This window comes from Notolabrus celidotus, chromosome 21 (genome assembly GCF_009762535.1).
Source record: "Notolabrus celidotus isolate fNotCel1 chromosome 21, fNotCel1.pri, whole genome shotgun sequence".
Taxonomy (NCBI): domain Eukaryota; kingdom Metazoa; phylum Chordata; class Actinopteri; order Labriformes; family Labridae; genus Notolabrus; species Notolabrus celidotus.
Window position 1 is genome coordinate 22,065,266 of NC_048292.1, and position 18,829 is coordinate 22,084,094.

An 18,829-nucleotide genomic window follows, 5' to 3' on the forward strand; every position below is an offset into this window, starting at 1 on the left:
ACATACCTTAAAGAAAGGAAACTTAAGGTTACTCAGTTCAACATCACGGCAGCAGCTGAGGACAGTTTCCTCCGTCAGGTCTGCGGGTGACAGAGCAAGAGATTTCTGCGCAGAACCAGTAAGTACTTTTTAAAAATAATTAATGTCTTCTAATTCATATTCAAAGAGAATGAACAGGTAAGAAAAGAAAAATCTCTTGAGAACATAAATTACAAAAAATGTCTCAATCTACTTTTTCTGTCGATGTCTCTGAGGTGTGTTGTCGTCCAGTGCACTGTAAGATTTTTCCTCACACTTAATATTTCATAGATTTTGGTAAACAGTCACAACTTAGTCAACATAATCTAAAAGACATCCACTAAAACTTCTTGTTTTTCTCACTGACAGTCACAGATAGTTCATTAACGTGCCTCGCAGCATGAGGTGCAGAGAAATATAAACAGTTTGTTGAAGAGAAAGGAGTTACACAGACTTTACCTGGGCGAGCCACTGCTCCTCCAGGTAAAGAGAGGAGAGGTGTGTGTTGAAAAAATGCAGTTCAGTGAGACGAGCAGAGTTATGTAGTTTACATTTACTGGCAGTCATGAAGAACTTTAAATAAATGTACCTTAGATTCAGGCCGTCATCTTAACCTTGCGCTGTATTAATTCCCCTCACATCTTAGTTTACCTTCCTTCTTTTGATGCTCCAAATTAGAGTTGTATGAGTGAGTGTGTGTGTGTAAGAGTGTGTCTGCATCAGAGTGAGCAATGAGCATGTATGATGGAGAGCTTGGTGTCTGAGTCAAGCTGCAGGAATAAAGGGTTAAAGTGAAGCACTACAGTAGATTAACTCCATGCTGGAAGCAAAATCATGGTGTAAGGAGATGAGGGGAAACAAGTGTGCTGTATCCGAGCCCTCTGACACAACCTCGAGAAAATCACTGATCTTTCCTTATGAGCAGGAACACCGCTGTGTGGTATGGGGCGCCGTTTGTAAAGTTGTACAGACTGAAAATAACAGCTATTCTCCACATTTAGGTCCAATAGTAGTTTTTATCACATTTAGAGCAATATTTGTGATCTACTGCAAATTTAATTTTGTTGTTAAATATATATTTAAGTTATAATCACTGTTATATCTAAATGTTAAATATAAAGATAAATGTTAAACATAAATATCAATGTTAAATATAAATGTTAAATATGAATATGTCAATATAAATTTTAAATATAAACATAAATGTTAAATATAAATGTTGATTGGTAGATCTCAATGTTAAATCTAAATGTTAAATGTTAAATCTAAATGTTAAATGTAGCTCTGCGATCCCAAATATTTAGCTAATATGTAAATTCACACTGCCGCCACGCGGAAATACCAAAATAAAAGCTTCATAAAGCGATACAGACTTAGCAATAGCAATTCAGAGTGTCCGTATCATAGACTGGGTCAGTTCTGTCTCTGAGCGTTGTGAAATCTCTTTGTAGCCTCTTACATACGTTGGTTTTACAGTCTGCTTTCTTCCTCATCCACGACTAGAAGACCGCTCAGAGGTTTACAGGTTTCTGCAGAATCAGGAGAAACAGTTTTACCGTCTTTCTCAGTTACCCTGCTAAATAGTAAAAATAGATAAATAAAAGAAAAAGGGTAAGGGTAAATGTTGAGGATAAATAAAGGCACTAAAATCAGCAATAAAACTGAGTAGTCATAATAAAGACAAGTAGTTAATAACAAATAAAAAATTATTACAGCCTGCTTTTGCTCTCCATACAGACACTTTTTTCCTGCCAACACCAAAACCTGCTGATAGGAGACTGGTTAAAACTACTTAAACTACCAACACGCTACAAAATTACTTCAACCCTACTCATATTTCCATCCTCCTATAAAATAAAACAGCATTCAAATCAATCCAAAATATTTAAGTAATACAATTATGAAACTCTACATAAAGGCCAGACTGAATAGATAAGTTTTTTGAATTTAAAGAACGACAAATGCTTTTCACTTTAAAAACATCGCAGACAGCTCAATTTACAAGTGACAGGTAATCTGCAATTTAAGTTTGAGTCTTACACTCTTTCTTTTTTATTTAAATCTGCTGGTTCAGGAGAAATTTCAAAAGCTGAATTTTGTTTTACATGTGTCCCTAGACATGGCAACAGCGCGCAGCCTCCTCTCTGAAGACCAGTTTCTGTGCTCCATCTGTCTGGATGTTTTCACTGATCCAGTCACCATACCATGTGGACACAACTTCTGCAAGAGCTGCATCACTGAGCACTGGGATACTAATGATCAGTGCGAGTGTCCCTTGTGCAAAGAGCAATGTGAGAAGAAACCTGACCTTCGGGTAAACACTGTTTTATCTGAGATGGCTGCTCAGTTCAAGCAGTCAGTTCTACAGGAAACCAGCAGCAGCAGCTCAGAGGAGCAACACACCAACACAGGAGAAGTTCTCTGTGATTTCTGCACTGAGACCAAACTGAAGGCCCTGAAGTCCTGCCTGGATTGTCTGGTCTCTTACTGTGAGACTCACCTGGAGCCTCATCAGAGACTGCCAGCCCTGAAAAGACACACGCTGATCAATCCTGTGGAGAACCTGGAAAAAAGGATGTGTAAGAAGCACGAGAAACCTCTGAAGCTTTTCTGTAAGACCGACCAGGTTTGTGTGTGTCTGTTCTGTACTGAGTCAGAACACAAGCTTCATCGCATTATTTCTCTCCAAGAAGAATACAAAGAGAAGAAAGCTGAGCTCGGAAAAACAGAGGATGAAGTTCAGAAGATGATCCAGGAGAAGCGACTGATAATTGAGGAGATCAAACAATCCGTGACGCTCAGCAAGGAAGAAGCAGACCAAGAGACGGCAACAAGTGTGGAGGTCTACACCGCTCTGATCCAGTGTGTTGAGAGAAGTCTGGCTGAGGTCCTCAACATCATCCAAGCAAAACACAAGACAACAGAGAAACAGGCTGAAGGTTTCATTAAGGAGCTGGAGGAGGAGATCTCTGAGCTGACCAAGACAAGCACTGAGCTGGAGCAACTCTCACACAACGAGGACCACCTCCAGTTCCTCCAGAGCTATTCATCCCAAAACCCTGCTCCACCAACCAAAGACTGGAGAAAGGTCAGAGTTCACCCGTCGTATGAGGGGGTCCTGAGGACACCTCTGGCTCAGTTGGAGCAGACACTCAGAACAAAGTTGAGAGTGCTTTGTACAGATACTGGAATAAAGAAGGACAAACAGTACTTGGTGAACGTGACTCTTGACCCTGAAACAGCACATCCTAAACTCATCCTGTCTCAAGATGGGAAGCAAGTTTATCATGGGGATGTTTGTCAGACTGTCGAAGACAGTCCAAAGAGAATAACCCAATGTTTTGGTGTGTTAGGAAAGCAGAGTTTCTCCTCAGGCAGGTTTTACTATGAGGTTCAAGTTGAAGGGAAAACCGACTGGGTTTTGGGAGTGGCTCGTGAGTCTATACACAGGAAGAAAACGTCTCGCTTTTCTCCTCAGAAAGGCTTCTGGACAATAAGCTTGAAGGATGGATGTGAGTATAAAGCTCTAGTTGATTCGGACCCAATCCATTTGTCTTTGAGCTCAAATCTTCAGAGGGTGGGGGTGTTTGTGGATTACGAGGAGGGTCTGGTCTGCTTCTATGACGTAGATGCTTCCGCTCTCATCTTCTCCTTTACTGGCTGTAACTTCACAGAGAAACTCTACCCAATTTTCAATCCCAGAGATAATAACAGTGGTACCAACTCCGCCCCATTGATCATCTGTCCAGTCCATTAAACAAATAAGCACCCATTAACGTCTGACAATGATAAAGCTTGTGCTAGTGATGGTGCAGCCAGTGGTTAGCGAAAGCACTTCCTTTCACCGTGCACTGCATTGTTTACGATCTGCAATCTTAGACTGAGTGACCTTGTGTTCAGATTAAAAGAGAAGTGAAATCCACCTCTCTGTACAGGTCTGCAAAGTAAATACTGTCATTTCTTGATTCATTACATCAAACATACTCAAGTGGACACTCGAGGAACTGCAGATTTTAACACTTCTGGATTTCTGTAGTCTGGACTTCTGTGTGAGTAAAACTTTGGTAACATCATGACAATAATAACATACATCAAAAACAAACACAAAAGAGTATGATAACAGAACAGTAATACTTGGAAAGATTGTACATACATATATATATTGTTTTTAAATTTAATGACTTCTTTTTTTTTGGAGTAGGTGTTGTGATTGGTTAATGAATATGAGGTTGTAACACAAATATCATTACGACATGTAACATTAAACTATGTGAAATAAACTGACTGCTGGTTTTTACTGTTTTTTAAAGTGTATTCATTTTACAATAACTATAATTTCATGTTAATTTACTTACCTTAGTTTACAGCACTGCAGCCTGTTTCTTGTATATAATATGTGATTTATATAAAGTCATTATTGTCAGTGTTTCTTACTTTCACAATTTTCTTATTTCTTCTTCATTAAACTTATCCATAGGATGTCAGTTTAGCTCAGTTGTTAGAGTAGGCGCCCGACGTACAGAGGCAACAATCATCGTCACACTGGTTGTAGGATCAGTTACAGACCCGGCATGATTTGGTGTATGTCACCCTCCCTTCATCATCATCACATCCTCCTGTCATCCTTTAGTTACTATGTTATAGAATATTTCAGTCTACATGGAGATAAATTGTTGTTTAACAATTTCGTTTATATTTGACCGTATATCTATATTTAGTTATTCATGTAAGATTTCCGAGAAATAACTTTGAATGTAAAAATGTTTCACTCACTGTTTGAGCTCAGATCTGTTTTTTCTCTCAATGAAAGTTTGTAAAAAACAATCTTTGATTTGTCAACTTCAGTCCCCTAAACCAGGGGTTCCCAAACTTTTCGGCCCACCACCTCCCAAAATATAGGTGCCAAAGACTTGTGACCCCCACTGTCCCTTGAAGTGATTTAATGTAGCTTAATTCTTCATTTAGCTAGTCTGCAGAAAAGTAGCCACCTACTGTACATGCACATGTGGCTGTGTTTCCTGTGCTGTTATAACCGCTGCTACTGATGCTTTTGTTAATTAACTGTGATCTAACCTTAGGAGTCATTTAAAGAAAGACAGAAAACTAATGAATAAAATGTATTTGCAAGGTTTTATTTCTAAATGAATTACTTTAACAAATATATATTTACAGTAATGACAATACGCAACATTTTTGATTATTAAAAAATATATATACAGTATATATATCTTGCAAGCCCCAATGAGTGTCTGACGACCCCCCACTGTAGGAACCCCTGCCCTAAACAGGCCAGTTTTCTACTCAGTTATTGACACAAAACACTCAACCAGGAGAGAATTTATTCCTCAGTTATAATTTATTTTACTTTCATACAATTTATTTTCCTTATGTTCAATTAACAGCAAAAAGATGCCACCTCATGAGCAGCATAAACTGTAGTTCCCCTTACAGAGCTGGGTTGATTCTGAACCAACATGCTTGATCAAACTAAACAAACACCAGGTAAGTTCATAGTTTACCCATATCACAAGCTGCTTTGAGAGGCGAGTCAACAGAGGAAAGGGGAATTTTAAATTAAGTACAATTAAATAAAATAAAAAAGAAAGTATGCATTTCAGAGTCCTTTCGTGTATCACATTTTCTATTTCTAGAATATTACAAACAGACTGATGGCACGCCTCAGAAAAGGAGGAAGATATTTACAGTAATGTTTTTAATTTTCACGTAAACTGAATTCTTAGTTTGATATTTGAAACATTTCTTTAACAACACAGCTGTGAAATATTATATTTTAATGCCATTAAGATGTACTAATGTAATCTTTATTTACACTTACAGAGTTTGAGCAAAGTTGATTGTGATTTGTTAATTCAAGTTTGCTGCTTTTCTTCATTCTAGTGAATTTATTCCTCCATTTTTACGTATTTTACTTTGAATATTTTGAATAGATAATAAAAATGCATATTCAAGATTTAAGAAAGCTTTATTGCCAAGTGAGTAAATAAAGTAATAAGTGAGTAAATAAAATACTATCTGTACAAAGAAAAGCATAAAAGAACTATTAAAGACATGATACATGTGCCAAAACCAGAGTGCAGATGAACATAATAATAAATTAAGTTACAGATTAAATTACAATATTGCACATGTATTGTGATATTGAACAGGAGTCTTCAGTGATTGTTCATGAGCAAAGAAGCTGCTCTGGTTCATATTATAATGTGATTGTTTCTATAGTGTAAATAATATCACTACACATAACTGTTGAATTAAATTTAACATTTCAGATGAAAAGAAGTTTAAGTCACTGCCCTCAGCTCCAAACCTGTATCATGTACTGATTAACAAAACATGCAAGCACAAGTCCACAGTGCAGAGGGAGTGTCTCTCAGTCTCACTTTAGAGGAAATGAAACTTTCGGTAACTCTTCATGAGAACACTGCAGCAGTCCAGATTCCTCTCTGCAGAAAACTCTCCAGGTCTTCAGATGACAGAATAACAGAATTGTCTACAAACAACCAGTGAGTACTGTTTATAATAATTACTGATTATTAACTGTTAATGACTGAGAATCATCGGGTGAGAAGGGAAACTAATGAGAACAAAATGAGTCTCACGACCTACTTTTTCTATATGGGGTGCCGTTTGTAAAATTGTGCACACTGAAAATAACAGCTATTATCCCAATTAGTTCCAAAACATCATTAAATGTAGTGTGAATTTTCAGAAGTCACTTTATTTTTATCACCACATTTAGAGAAATATTTGTGATCTTCTTCACATTTAATTTTGTTGGGAAAATATATTTAAGTTGTAATCACTGTTAAATCTAAATGTTAAATCTAAATGTTAAATCTAAATGTTAAACATAAATCTAAATGTTATATATAAATATAAAATGTTAAATCTAAATGTTAAATGTTGCTCTGTGATCCTAAATGTGTAGCTAAAATGCAAATTCACACTGCCACCTAGCAGAAATACCAAAATGAAAGCTTCATAAAGTGATACAAACTCAGCAATGGCTACTTAGCTTGTCCGTACCATAGACCAGGTCCGTTCTGTCTGAGCGTTGTGAAATCTCTTTGTGGCCTCCAAAACTGCCTATCCAGCATTTTTATGGCAGGCAGTCCGACTATAACCCGCAGGAGTCAGCACTGACAGAATGTGGCGGGGATATTTTTATCGTTTTATGATGCTTTTATTTTGTTACTTCCCCTAGGTGACATAATGAATTTGTATGAGACGCCGTTAGTACCAAAATAACAGCTTCATAGCGATACAGATATCCTAATCGTAGTCTGTTAGTTCTGACTCCCATGGGCTACTAGCTGAACTGCCCGTTGTAAAAATGTTTTAAAGGCAGCTTTGGAGGTGATAAAGAGATTTCACAACGCTTAGACAGCTGCTTTTTCCTCGCTCGCTCCATGAAGTAAGCGGGTTATAAACTGTGAAATTTATGACACATTTGTCATGAATCAACTCCTCATTAAAAAGCTAAAGACCTCCCCTCTCCATCCAGCTCATCTTGTGATTGGATGGAATTAAGCGCTGTCAGGATGAGAGCACACAGCGCAGCTCTGCACTGCACAGAGTGGAGATGTGTTAGCCCATCTCAGTCACATTCAGGCACCAGACTGGAGAAGCCTGCCCAGAGCTGCAGGACTTTGTGGACGTGTGAAACAGGGTACATGAACTTGTTTCGATGTAACTTCAGCTGATTTCTAATTTCTAACACTTTTACTTATGTCCCTAGACATGGCAACAGCAAGCAGCCTCCTCTCTGAAGACCAGTTTCTGTGCTCCATCTGTCTGGATGTGTTCACTGATCCAGTCACCATACCATGTGGACACAACTTCTGCAAGAGCTGCATCACTGAGCACTGGGACACTAATGTCAAGTGTGAGTGTCCCTTGTGCAAAGAGCAATGTGAGAAAAAACCTGACCTGCGGGTCAACACTTTCATATCGGAGATGGCTGCTCAGTTCAAGCAGTCAGTTCTACAGGAAACCAGCAGCAGCAGCTCAGAGGAGCAACACACCAACACAGGAGAAGTTCTCTGTGACTTCTGCACTGAGACCAAACTGAGGGCCCTGAAGTCCTGCCTGGATTGTCTGGTCTCCTACTGTGAGACTCACCTGGAGCCTCATCAGAGACTCCCAGCCCTGAAAAGACACAGGCTGATCAATCCTGTGGAGAACCTGGAAGAAAGGATATGTAAGAAGCACAAGAGACCTCTGGATAATTTCTGTAAGACCGACCAGGTTTGTGTGTGTGGGTTCTGTACTGTGTCAGAACACAAGCTGCATCGCATTGTTTCTCTCCAAGAAGAATACAAAGAGAAGAAAGCTGAGCTCGGAAAGACAGAGGCTGAAGTTCAGAAGATGATCCAGGAGAAGAGACTGAAGGTTGAGGAGCTCAAACAATCCGTGAAGCTCAGCAAGGAAGAAGCAGACCAAGAGACGACAACAAGTGTGGAGGTCTACACCGCTCTGATCCAGTTTGTTGAGAGAAGTCTGGCTGAGCTCCTCGACATGATTGAAGCAAAGCAGAAGACAACAGAGAAACAGGCTGAAGGTTTCATTAAGGAGCTGGAGGAGGAGATCTCTGAGCTGACCAAGAGAAGCACTGAGCTGGAGCAACTCTCACACAACGAGGACCACCTCCACTTCCTCCAGAGCTATTCATCCCTAAACCCTGCTCCACCCACCAAAGACTGGACAGAGGTCAAAGTTTACTCATGCCATGAGCATCTTAATGCTCTGAGAACAGCTCTGGTTCAGCTGGGGGAGACACTCCTCAAGGAGGTGAAGAAGATGTGTTCAAATGTGGAGATGAAGCTGGTCCAGCACTTTGCTGTAGATGTGACTCTTGATCCTGGAACAGCTCATCCTAATCTAGTTCTGTCTGATGATGGAAAGGAAGTTCGTCATTTGGATATTAAGCAGAATCTCCCAGAGAGCCCTCAGAGATTTTCACAGAGTTTCTTTGTGTTAGGAAAACAGGGCTTCTCCTCAGGCAGGTTTTACTATGAGGTTGAAGTTGTAGGGAAGACTGACTGGGTTTTGGGAGTGGCTCGGGAGTCTATTCACAGGAAGAAAACCCTCACCTTTTCCCCTAAGAATGGCCTCTGGACTGTAAGTTTGGAAGATAGGAAAGATTACAAAGCGTATGATAAACATAAAATCAATCTGTGTTTGAGTTCAAATCCTCAGAGGGTGGGGGTGTTTGTGGATTACGAGGAGGGTCTGGTCTCCTTTCATGACGTAGATGCTTCCGCTCTCATCTACTCCTTTACTGGCTGTAACTTCACAGAGGAACTCTACCCAATTTTCAATCCAAATAATAACTACACTGGTACCAACTCCACCCCTCTGATCATCCATCCGCTCGATCTCTGAGATTAGACCAATCAGAACTCAGATCCTCTCCACTGTTGTCTCCACTCTTCTCAAACTCTGGTGTGTTGGTGATTGTGATTTCATGAGCATTAATTTTCATCATCTTAAAGCACCTTGGGCTGTTTCTTGTATCAAGTGTCATATAAATAAAGTTTATTTTGATCTGTGTTTGATAGTCTCACAAGTTCCTAATTTCTTTTAAATTATACTTTATTCAGGGTGTGAGCTGTACTGATTAAATTCAAGCAGAATGCATTTGAATCTCAAGTTCCATATTTTAGGGTTACATAAACTTGTTTTTATTTTTCATTCTATTTCCGACTGACAGACGGAAGAACAGACGATCAACTCAAATAAAATGTTCTGGGATTAAAAAATTCCTTATTTTGTCAATGCAGCCTGTTCACTCAAAAGTGTGGGCCGGTAGCCAATTTAATCTGATCTCATCTTGATCCACCATGAGCAGAGCACTTTGCAGCATTTAGCAAGTTACAGTGGCAAGGACAAACTTCCTTTAACAGGCAGAAACCTCCAGCAGGACCAGACTCATGTTAGACACATGTCTGCTGAGACCGTGTTGGAGAGAGGGATAGAGGGAGATGAAGAGAGAGAGAGATGTTAGTGGTGAGACGGATAGTAGTAATTGTAGCAGCTGGAGTCTGGCACGTCCACAGCAGCAGAGATCCAGAGGAACCTACGAGACAAGGGAGCTCAGGAACTCCCGAAAGGTCTATGGTTAGCAACTTTAATGGGAGAGGAAGAGTTAAAGTTAGTGACAGCCGTCTAAGCCTAAAGCAGCATAACTAAGAGCTGGTCCAAGCCTGAGCCACACTTTTGGTTGTGCCACATCTTCGTTATATAACAAGTAGAAGTAGTTTACACATTATACATTATATAAACTATATACTTGTGTCTTACAGGCTTTGTTGAAATGTTATCACGAGACAACTGTTGAGTTGTAATGCATCATTCTGAGGAAACAGAAGTTTTAAAATGTATTTTAATGTTAAATGACGTCAGTTCATTTTGTCATCAAGTCACCGCCCTCAGCTTCAAACATGTATTTCAAGATCATCATGAACTGCTTGAGGAAGAAGGGAGTGTGTGTCGGACACATACCTTAAAGAAAGGAAACTTAAGATTACTCAGTTCAACATCACGGCAGCAGCTGAGGACAGTTTCCTCCGTCAGGTCTGCGGGTGACAGAGCAAGAGATTTCTGCACAGAACCAGTAAGTACTTTTTAAAAATAATTCATGTCTTCTAATTCATAATCAAAGAGAATGAACAGGTAAGAAAAGAAAAATCTCTTGAGAACGTAGATTACAAAAAATGTCTCAATCTAGTTTTTCTGTCGATGTCTCTGAGGTGTGTTGTCGTCCAGTGCACTGTAAGATTTTTCCTCACACTTAATATTTCATAGATTTTGGTAAACAGTCACAACTTCGTCAACATAATCTAAAATACATCCACTAAAAGTTCTTGTTTTTCTCACTGACAGTCACAGATAGTTCATTAACGTGCCTCGCAGCATGAGGTGCAGAGAAATATAAACAGTTTGTTGAAGAGAAAGGAGTTACACAGACTTTACCTGGGCGAGCCGCTGCTCCTCCAGGTAAAGAGAGGAGAGGTGTGTGTTGAAAAAATGCAGTTCAGTGAGAAGAGCAGAGCTATGTAGTTTACATTTACTGGCAGTCATGAAGAACTTTAAATAAATGTACCTTAGATTCAGGCCGTCATCTTAACCTTGCGCTGTATTAATTCCCCTGACAGCTTAGTTTACCTTCCTTCTTTTGACGCTGCAAATTAGAGTTGTATGAGTGATTGTGTGTGTGTAAGAGTGTGTCTAAATCAGAGTGAGCAATGAGCATGTATGATGGAGAGCTTGGTGTCTGAGTCAAGCTGCAGGAATAAAGGGTTAAAGTGAAGCACTACAGTAGATTAACTCCATGCTGGAAGCAAAATCATGGTGTAAGGAGATGAGGGGAAACAAGCGTGTTGTATCCGAGCCCTTATGGGGCGCCGTTTGTAAAGTTGTGAACACTGAAAATAACAGCTATTCTCCACATTTAGGTCCAAAACGTCATAAAAATGAAGTGTGAATTTTTAAAAGTCATTTTTTTAATCACATTTACAGCAATATTTTTGATCTTCTTCAAATTTAATTTTGTTGTGAAATATATATTTAAGTTATAATCACTGTTAAATATAAATGTTTGATATAAAAATAAATGTTAGATTTAAATGTAAAATATGAATGTTAAATATAAAATTCAAATATAAACATACGTGTTAAATCTAAATGTTAAATGTTGTTCTGCGATCCTAAATATTTAGCTAATATGTAAATTCACACTGCAGCCTAGCGGAAATACCATAATAAAATCTTCATAAAGTGATACAGACTTAGCAATAGCAACTCAGAGTGTCTGTACCATAGACTGGGTCAGTTTTGTCTCTGAGCGTTGTGAAATCTCTTTGTGGCCTCCAAAACTGCCAATCCAGCATTTTTACTGCGGGCGGTCCGGCTATAACCCGTAGGAGTCAGCACTGACAGACTGTGGCTGGGATATCTGTATCGCTTTATGATTTTTTGTCATCAAGTCACCGCCCTCAGCTTCAAACATGTATTTCAAGATCATCATGAACTGCTTGAGGAAGAAGGGAGTGTGTATCGCTTTTATTTTGGAGCTTTTATTTTGGTACTTCCCCTAGGTGACATAATGAATTTGTATGGACCGCCATTTGTACCAAAATAAAAGCTTCATAAAGCGATACAGACATCCCAGCCACAGTCTGTCAGTGCTGACTCCTACGGGTTATAGCCAGACTGCCCGCAGTAAAATGTTTAGATTTAACATTTAACATTTAGATTTAGATTTAACAATCAACATTTAGATTTAACATTTAGATTAAACATTTAACATTTATATTTAGCTTTAGGATTTAACAGTGATTGTAACTTAATATATTTTTCACAACAATATTAAATGTGAAGAAGATCACAAATATTGCTCTAAATGTGATAAAAAAGTGACAAAAGTAAAAATTTACATTATGTTTTTTATGACGTTCAGAGCTAAATGCTGAGAATTGTAACTGTTAATTTCAGTGTTCACAACTTCACAAACAACGCCCAATCCTATGCACCATGGACTCCAGACTTTAGACTGCTTTACGAAAGGAGAGTTTCTATGGTTGTGTTATTTTTAGTAGCCACTTACATACGTTGGTTTTACAGTCTGCTTTCTGTCTTCATCCACGACTAGAAGACCACTCAGAGGTTTACAGGTTTCTGCAGAATCAGGAGAAACAGTTTAACCATCTTTCTCAGTTACACTGCTAAACAGTAAAAAATAGATAAATAAAAGAAAAAGGGTAAGGGTAAATGTTGAGGATAAATACAGGCACTTATAATAGCAATAAAACTGAGTAGTCATTCATAATAAATATAAGTAGTTAAAAATAAATAAATAAATTGTTACAGCCTGCTTTTCCTCTCCATACAGACACTTTTTTCCTGCCAACACCAAAGCCTGCTGATAGGAGACTGGTTAAAACTACTTAAACTACCAACACGGCACATTACAAAATTACTACAACCCTACTCATATTTTCATTCTCCTATAAAATAAAACAGCATTAAAATCAATATGAAACATTAAAGTAATACAATTATGAAACCCTACATAAAGGCCAGACTGAATAGATACGTTTTTGTTTTTTTTAATTAATATTTTTATTTATTTTTCAAAACAAAAAACAATACGCTCGTACACCACTCGTACAACATAAATCGACAAACTCATCACATAAGACAACATAAACTACAACATACAATAATAGACAATAGACAGTAAAGGGGGGCAGTTCATTTACAGAAAATTCAATCATATAACATTCTTTTCCAAAAACTGCCGTATAAAATTCCAGGGTCCTTCATCTCCACAGTCAAACTCAGAGAGGGATGAAGCTGCCCGTTCCATTGACAATATATCCATGAATTCTTTTAACCAATTGTCAGTGTTAAAGCAATTTGGTCTACGTATTTTCCAATTCATCATACTTCACTGACAAAAAGGCTAGTGTGATGGTTCGTTGTGTGAGCATTGACAGTATGGTTCCTACTCTTGTACCGAGAAAGCAGATTAGCAGACAGGGTGATATTTTTACTTTCAAAATAAAACTCAATCTTGAGATAACCTCATTTCAGAAACTCCTCACGGAAGGACAGTGCCACAATAAGTGGATCAGTGTTCCTGTCTTGCCACAGCCATGCCAGCACAAATGTGAGAGGGAATTATTGATTTTGTTTAATCTGGTTGGCATGATGTAAGTCCTATGTAAAAAAATTTAATTGAATAATTTTAGATCTAACGCATTAAGATAAGGCTGTTGTGTTTTTAAGAATAGTCTCCCACTGTACAGTGGTCAGGGATATGCCCAAGTCTCTCTCCCATTGGTGTTTGATGGAGGATAAGCTGTCCAAGGAGGCAGTGGAAAATAAACTATATAGATTAGAAACTAATCTTTTCCCTGAAGCTATCTCCCTCAGTTTGCTATCCAACTCACCTTTAAGGCCTGTGGAGGTACGTTTTTAGACAAATAGCTCCACGATTGATTTTAGTTGTAAGTATGAGAAAAAGTCGGCATTACTCAAGTCAAAATTATTCTTTAACTCATTAAAAGGCACCATTTCAGCATCCTTCATTATCTGTCTTAGTTGGTTTATTCCTAGAAGTTGCCATGATTTGTTATTTAGCGTTCTACCACCAGCTGTTAATAGGAGATTATTCCGTAATGGGCATGATGGTAAAGACGACCCATTGAAGGATAAATGCTTCTGCCAGGTTTTTACAACCTCACAGGAAAACTGAATTAAAGAATTGTCTATTTTAAAGTTGTTTTTTGGATGAAACCATAAAGATGGTAGCGACACAGACTTGCTATGTACAGATAGGATATTTTCCTCTATCCATTTCCAGCTGCCTGCCTCATTCTTGCATGTGTAGGCCCATAACAAAGGGAATCTGGAATTGAAAGCAAGATAATAGAAGTAAACATTTGGGACTCCCAGTCAACCATTTTTCCTTGGCATTGTCAACCTTTTACAGATTCTGGGTTTCTTGTCCCTTCATAGGAAACCTATAAATAACTTGTTAATTGCTTTGAACCAATAAAGGGGGAATTTAAGTGGTAAAGCTGATATAAGAAATAATAGTCAAGGTAAAATATTCTTTGGATCTTTGGAGTTGGAAAGGTTCAGATACTAAGCCATTAGTTTCGATTGATGCAACTGGTTTGTTATAGAGGGCCTTCACCCAGCAAAGAATGACTGGTCCAAAACCAAACTAACTCGGGGAATCCACAGGATGCGTGTGCGCCGCGTTACGGCTGCGACACGGCTCTGCTCCGTCCCGGGGCTTTCGCCCTGGTCCATAGGATGCGTGTTTGGAGCGGCGCGCACTCCGGAGCAGGAAACTCAAGATCCCTCGAGAACTCCAAAACGCGCGAGAACAACACAGTATAAACTTTTCCTCATCCATGGTGTCGGATATCTTTTGAGACTGACGTCTGGCCCGATGCCACAGGTTATGACGTAATGTTGAAGAAGTGGTGAAATTTACGATCTTGTGTTTGCACATGGTGTTTATTTTGAAAGTGAGCGGATGTTGCATACGATCCTCGTGCCTGACTTCCGGGATAGTTCGATCATTTCTGTGTCGATTGACGCGTGCTGGGCGCGGGGAGCGGCGAAAATAGACTCCCCGCGTATCTCTGGCAGAGCGGCGCGGCGGAACGCTCCAGAGACGGAGCTGAGACGCGCCGCAGCGCGCCCTGTGGACTCTAGAGCATTGACTTGAATGGGAACCTATTTGCTGCGACGTGCGCGGCGCAGCCGTAACGTAACGCGACGCATCCTGTGGATCTTGGGCTTTAGAGAGAACATAAAAGACACATTTTTATAGTTAAATAGCGACAAATTCTTTTCACTTTAAAAACCTCCCAGACAGCTCAATTTACAAGTCAAAGGTAATCTGCAATTTGAGTTTGAGTCTTACACTTTTTCTTTTTTATTTAAATCTGCTGGTTCAGAAGACATTTCAAAAGCTGATTTTTTTTTTACTTGTGTCCCTAGACATGGCAGCAGCGAGCAGCCTCCTCTCTGAAGACCAGTTTCTGTGCTCCATCTGTCTGGATGTGTTCACTGATCCAGTCACCATACCATGTGGACACAACTTCTGCAAGAGCTGCATCACTGAGCACTGGGACACTAATGTCCAGTGTGAGTGTCCCTTGTGCAAAGATCGATGTGAGAAGAAACCTGACCTGCGGGTAAACACTGTTTTATCAGAGATGGCTGCTCAGTTCAAGCAGTCAGTTCTACAGGAAACCAGCAGCAGCAGCTCAGAGGAGCAACGCACCAACACAGGAGAAGTTCTTTGTGACTACTGCACTGAGACCAAACTGAAGGCCCTGAAGTCCTGCCTGGATTGTCTGGTGTCCTACTGTGAGACTCACCTGGAGCCTCATCAGAGACTCCCAGCCCTGAAAAGACACACGCTGATCAATCCTGTGGAGAACCTGGAAGAAAGGATGTGTAAGAAGCACAAGAAACCTCTGGAGCATTTCTGTAAGACCGACCAGGTTTGTGTGTGTGGGTTCTGTACTGAGTCAGAACACAAGCTGCATTGCATTATTTCTCTCCAAGAAGACTACAAAGAGAAGAAAGCTAAGCTCGGAAAGACAGAGGATGAAGTTCAGAAGATGATCCAGGACAAGCGACTGGTGATTGAGGAGATCAAACAATCCGTGAAGCTCAGCAAGGAAGAAGCAGACCAAGAGACGGCAACAAGTGTGGAGGTCTACACCGCTCTGATCCAGTCTGTTGAGAGAAGTCTGGCTGAGGTCCTCGACATGATCGAAGCAAAGCACAAGACAACAGAGAAACAGGCTGAAGGTTTCATTAAGGAAGTGGAGGAGGAGATCTCTGAGCTATCCAAGAGAAGCACTGAGCTGGAGCAACTCTCACACAATGAGGACCACCTCCAGTTCCTCCAAAAGTTCATGTCTTTGAAAACTGCTCCATCCACCAAAGACTGGTCAAAGGTCAGAGTTCACTCGTCATACGAAGGGATCCTGAGGTCCCCGCTGGATCAGCTGGAGAAAACACTCAGTGCAAAGATGAGAGTGCTTTGTGCTGATGCTGAAATAAAGAAGAGAAAGAAGTATCTAGTGGACGTGACCCTTGACCCTGAAACTGCACATCCTAAACTCTTCCTGTCTCAAGATGGGAAGCAAGTTTACCATTGGAATGTTTGTCAGACGGTCGAAGACAGTCCTAAGAGAATAACCAGATATTTTGGTGTGTTAGGAAAGCAGAGTTTCTCCTCAGGCAGGTTTTACTATGAGGTTCAAGTTGAAGGAAAGACCGGCTGGGTTTTGGGAGTGGCTCGAGAGTCTATTGACAGGAAGATTCCTTTTCACTCATGTCCCCAGAACGGCTTCTGGACAATAAGCTTGAAGGATGGATGTGAGTATAAAGCTCTAGTTGATTCGGACCCAATCCACCTGTGTTTGAGCTCAAATCCTCAGAGGGTGGGGGTGTTTGTAGATTACGAGGAGGGTCTGGTCTGCTTCTATGACGTAGATGCTTCCGCTCTCATCTTCTCCTTTACTGGCTGTAACTTCACAGAGAAACTCTACCCAATTTTCAATCCAAGGATTAATAACAGTAGTACCAACTCCACGCCACTGATCATCTGTCCAGTCCATTAAACAAATAAGCACCCATTAACGTCTGACAATGATAAAGCTTGTGCTGGTGATGGTGCAGCCAGTGGTTAGCGAAAGCACTTCCTTTTACCGTGCGCTGCATTGTTTACGATCTGCAATCTTAGACTGAGTGACCTTGTGTTCAGATTAAAAGAGAAGTGAAATCCACCTCTCTGTACAGGTCTGCAAAGTAAATGCTTTAATTTCTTGGTTCATTACATCAAACATACTCAAGTGGACACTCGAGGAACTGCAGTTTTTAACACTTCTGGACTTCTGTGTGAGTAAAACTTTGGTAACATCATGACAATAATAAAATACATCATAAACAAACACAAAAGAGTATGATAACAGAACAGTAATACTTGGAAAGATTGTACATATATATATATAGATATTTTTTGTTTTTACATTGAATGACTTCCTTCTTTTTGGAGCAGGTGTTGTGATTGATTGATGAATATGAGTGTGTAACACAAATATCATTACGACATGGGGCATTAAATTATGTGGAATAAACTGAGTGCTGGTTTTTACTGTTTTTTTTAAGTGACTTCATTTTATTGTGATTATAATTTCATTTACTTACCTTAGTTTAAAACACTGCAGCCTGTTTCTTGTATAAAATATGTGATTTAAATAAGCACTGGTTGTAGGATCAGTTACAGACACATGATTTGGTGTATGTCACCCTCTCTTCATCATTTCATCCTTTAGGGATTATGTTATATAATATTTCAGTCTACAGGGAGAAACATTATCGTTTGATAATTTCACTGATATTTGACCGTATATTTATATTTAGTCATTGATGTAAGACTTCTGAGAAAACGTTTCACTTACTGTTTGAGCTCAGATCTGTTTTTTCTCTCAATGAAAGTTTGTAAAAAACAATCTTTGATTTGTCAACTTCAGTCCCCTAAACCAGGGGTTCCCAAACTTTTCGGCCCACGACCCCCAAAATATAGGTGCCAAAGACTTGCAACCCAACTGCTGCTACTGATGCTTTTGTTAATTAACTGTAAACTAACCCAAACCTTAGGAGTCATCTAAAGAAAGAAATGTATTTGCAAGGTTTTATTTCTAATTTAATTACTTTAAAAATATATATATATTTACAGTAATTACAATACACAACATTTTTGATTACTTAAAAAATTAAAAAAAATCTTGTGTCCCCCAATCAGTGTCTGGCAACCCCCCACTTTAGGAACCTCTGCCCTAAACAGGCCAGTTTTCTACTCAGTTATTGACACAAAACACTCAACCAGAAGATAATTTATTCCTCAGTTATAATTTATTTTACTTTCACACAATTTATTTTCTTTAAGTTCCATTAACAGCAAAAAGATGCCACCTCATGAGCAGCATAAACTGTAGTTCCCTTTACAGAGCTGGGTTGATTCTGAACCAACATGCTTGATCAAAGTAAACAAACTCCGGGTAAGTTCATAGTTGACCCATTTCACAAGTTGCTTTGAGAGGCAAGTCAACAGAGGAAAGGGGAATTTTAAATTAAGTACAATTAAATTAAATAAAAAAGAAAGTATGCATTTCAGAGTTCCTTCGTGTATCACATTTTCTATTTCTAGAATATTACAAACAAACTGATGGCACGCCTCAGAAAAGGAAGA

General features: G+C 39.3%; 3 protein-coding genes across 3 annotated transcripts; all 3 read left to right on the forward strand.

The window, feature by feature from the left end:
• The first annotated feature begins 1,976 nt into the window (after positions 1 to 1,976).
• Positions 1,977 to 4,092, forward strand: LOC117804708 (E3 ubiquitin-protein ligase TRIM39-like). The gene is made up of 2 exons (XM_034673027.1): positions 1,977 to 2,029; positions 2,136 to 4,092. The coding sequence occupies exon 2, from the start codon at positions 2,138 to 2,140 to the stop codon at positions 3,773 to 3,775; it is 1,638 nt and encodes a 545-aa protein (XP_034528918.1). The 5' UTR covers positions 1,977 to 2,029; positions 2,136 to 2,137; the 3' UTR covers positions 3,776 to 4,092.
• Positions 4,093 to 6,427: 2,335 nt separating this feature from the next.
• LOC117804705 (E3 ubiquitin-protein ligase TRIM39-like) lies at positions 6,428 to 9,588 on the forward strand. Its single transcript, XM_034673025.1, has 2 exons — positions 6,428 to 6,539; positions 7,775 to 9,588. Exon 2 carries the CDS (start codon positions 7,777 to 7,779, stop codon positions 9,418 to 9,420), a length of 1,644 nt encoding a protein of 547 aa, XP_034528916.1. The 5' UTR covers positions 6,428 to 6,539; positions 7,775 to 7,776; the 3' UTR covers positions 9,421 to 9,588.
• A 993-nt stretch (positions 9,589 to 10,581) lies between these two features.
• Positions 10,582 to 17,551, forward strand: LOC117805442 (E3 ubiquitin-protein ligase TRIM39-like). The gene is made up of 2 exons (XM_034674174.1): positions 10,582 to 10,651; positions 15,559 to 17,551. The coding sequence occupies exon 2, from the start codon at positions 15,561 to 15,563 to the stop codon at positions 17,196 to 17,198; it is 1,638 nt and encodes a 545-aa protein (XP_034530065.1). The 5' UTR covers positions 10,582 to 10,651; positions 15,559 to 15,560; the 3' UTR covers positions 17,199 to 17,551.
• The last annotated feature ends 1,278 nt before the right edge of the window (positions 17,552 to 18,829 follow it).

Bases quoted from the DNA above. Each gene is read 5' to 3' on its own strand.
- LOC117804708 (XM_034673027.1), top strand. From the start codon at position 2,138: ATGGCAACAGCGCGCAGCCTCCTCTCTGAAGACCAGTTTCTGTGCTCC.
- LOC117804705 (XM_034673025.1), top strand. From the start codon at position 7,777: ATGGCAACAGCAAGCAGCCTCCTCTCTGAAGACCAGTTTCTGTGCTCC.
- LOC117805442 (XM_034674174.1), top strand. From the start codon at position 15,561: ATGGCAGCAGCGAGCAGCCTCCTCTCTGAAGACCAGTTTCTGTGCTCC.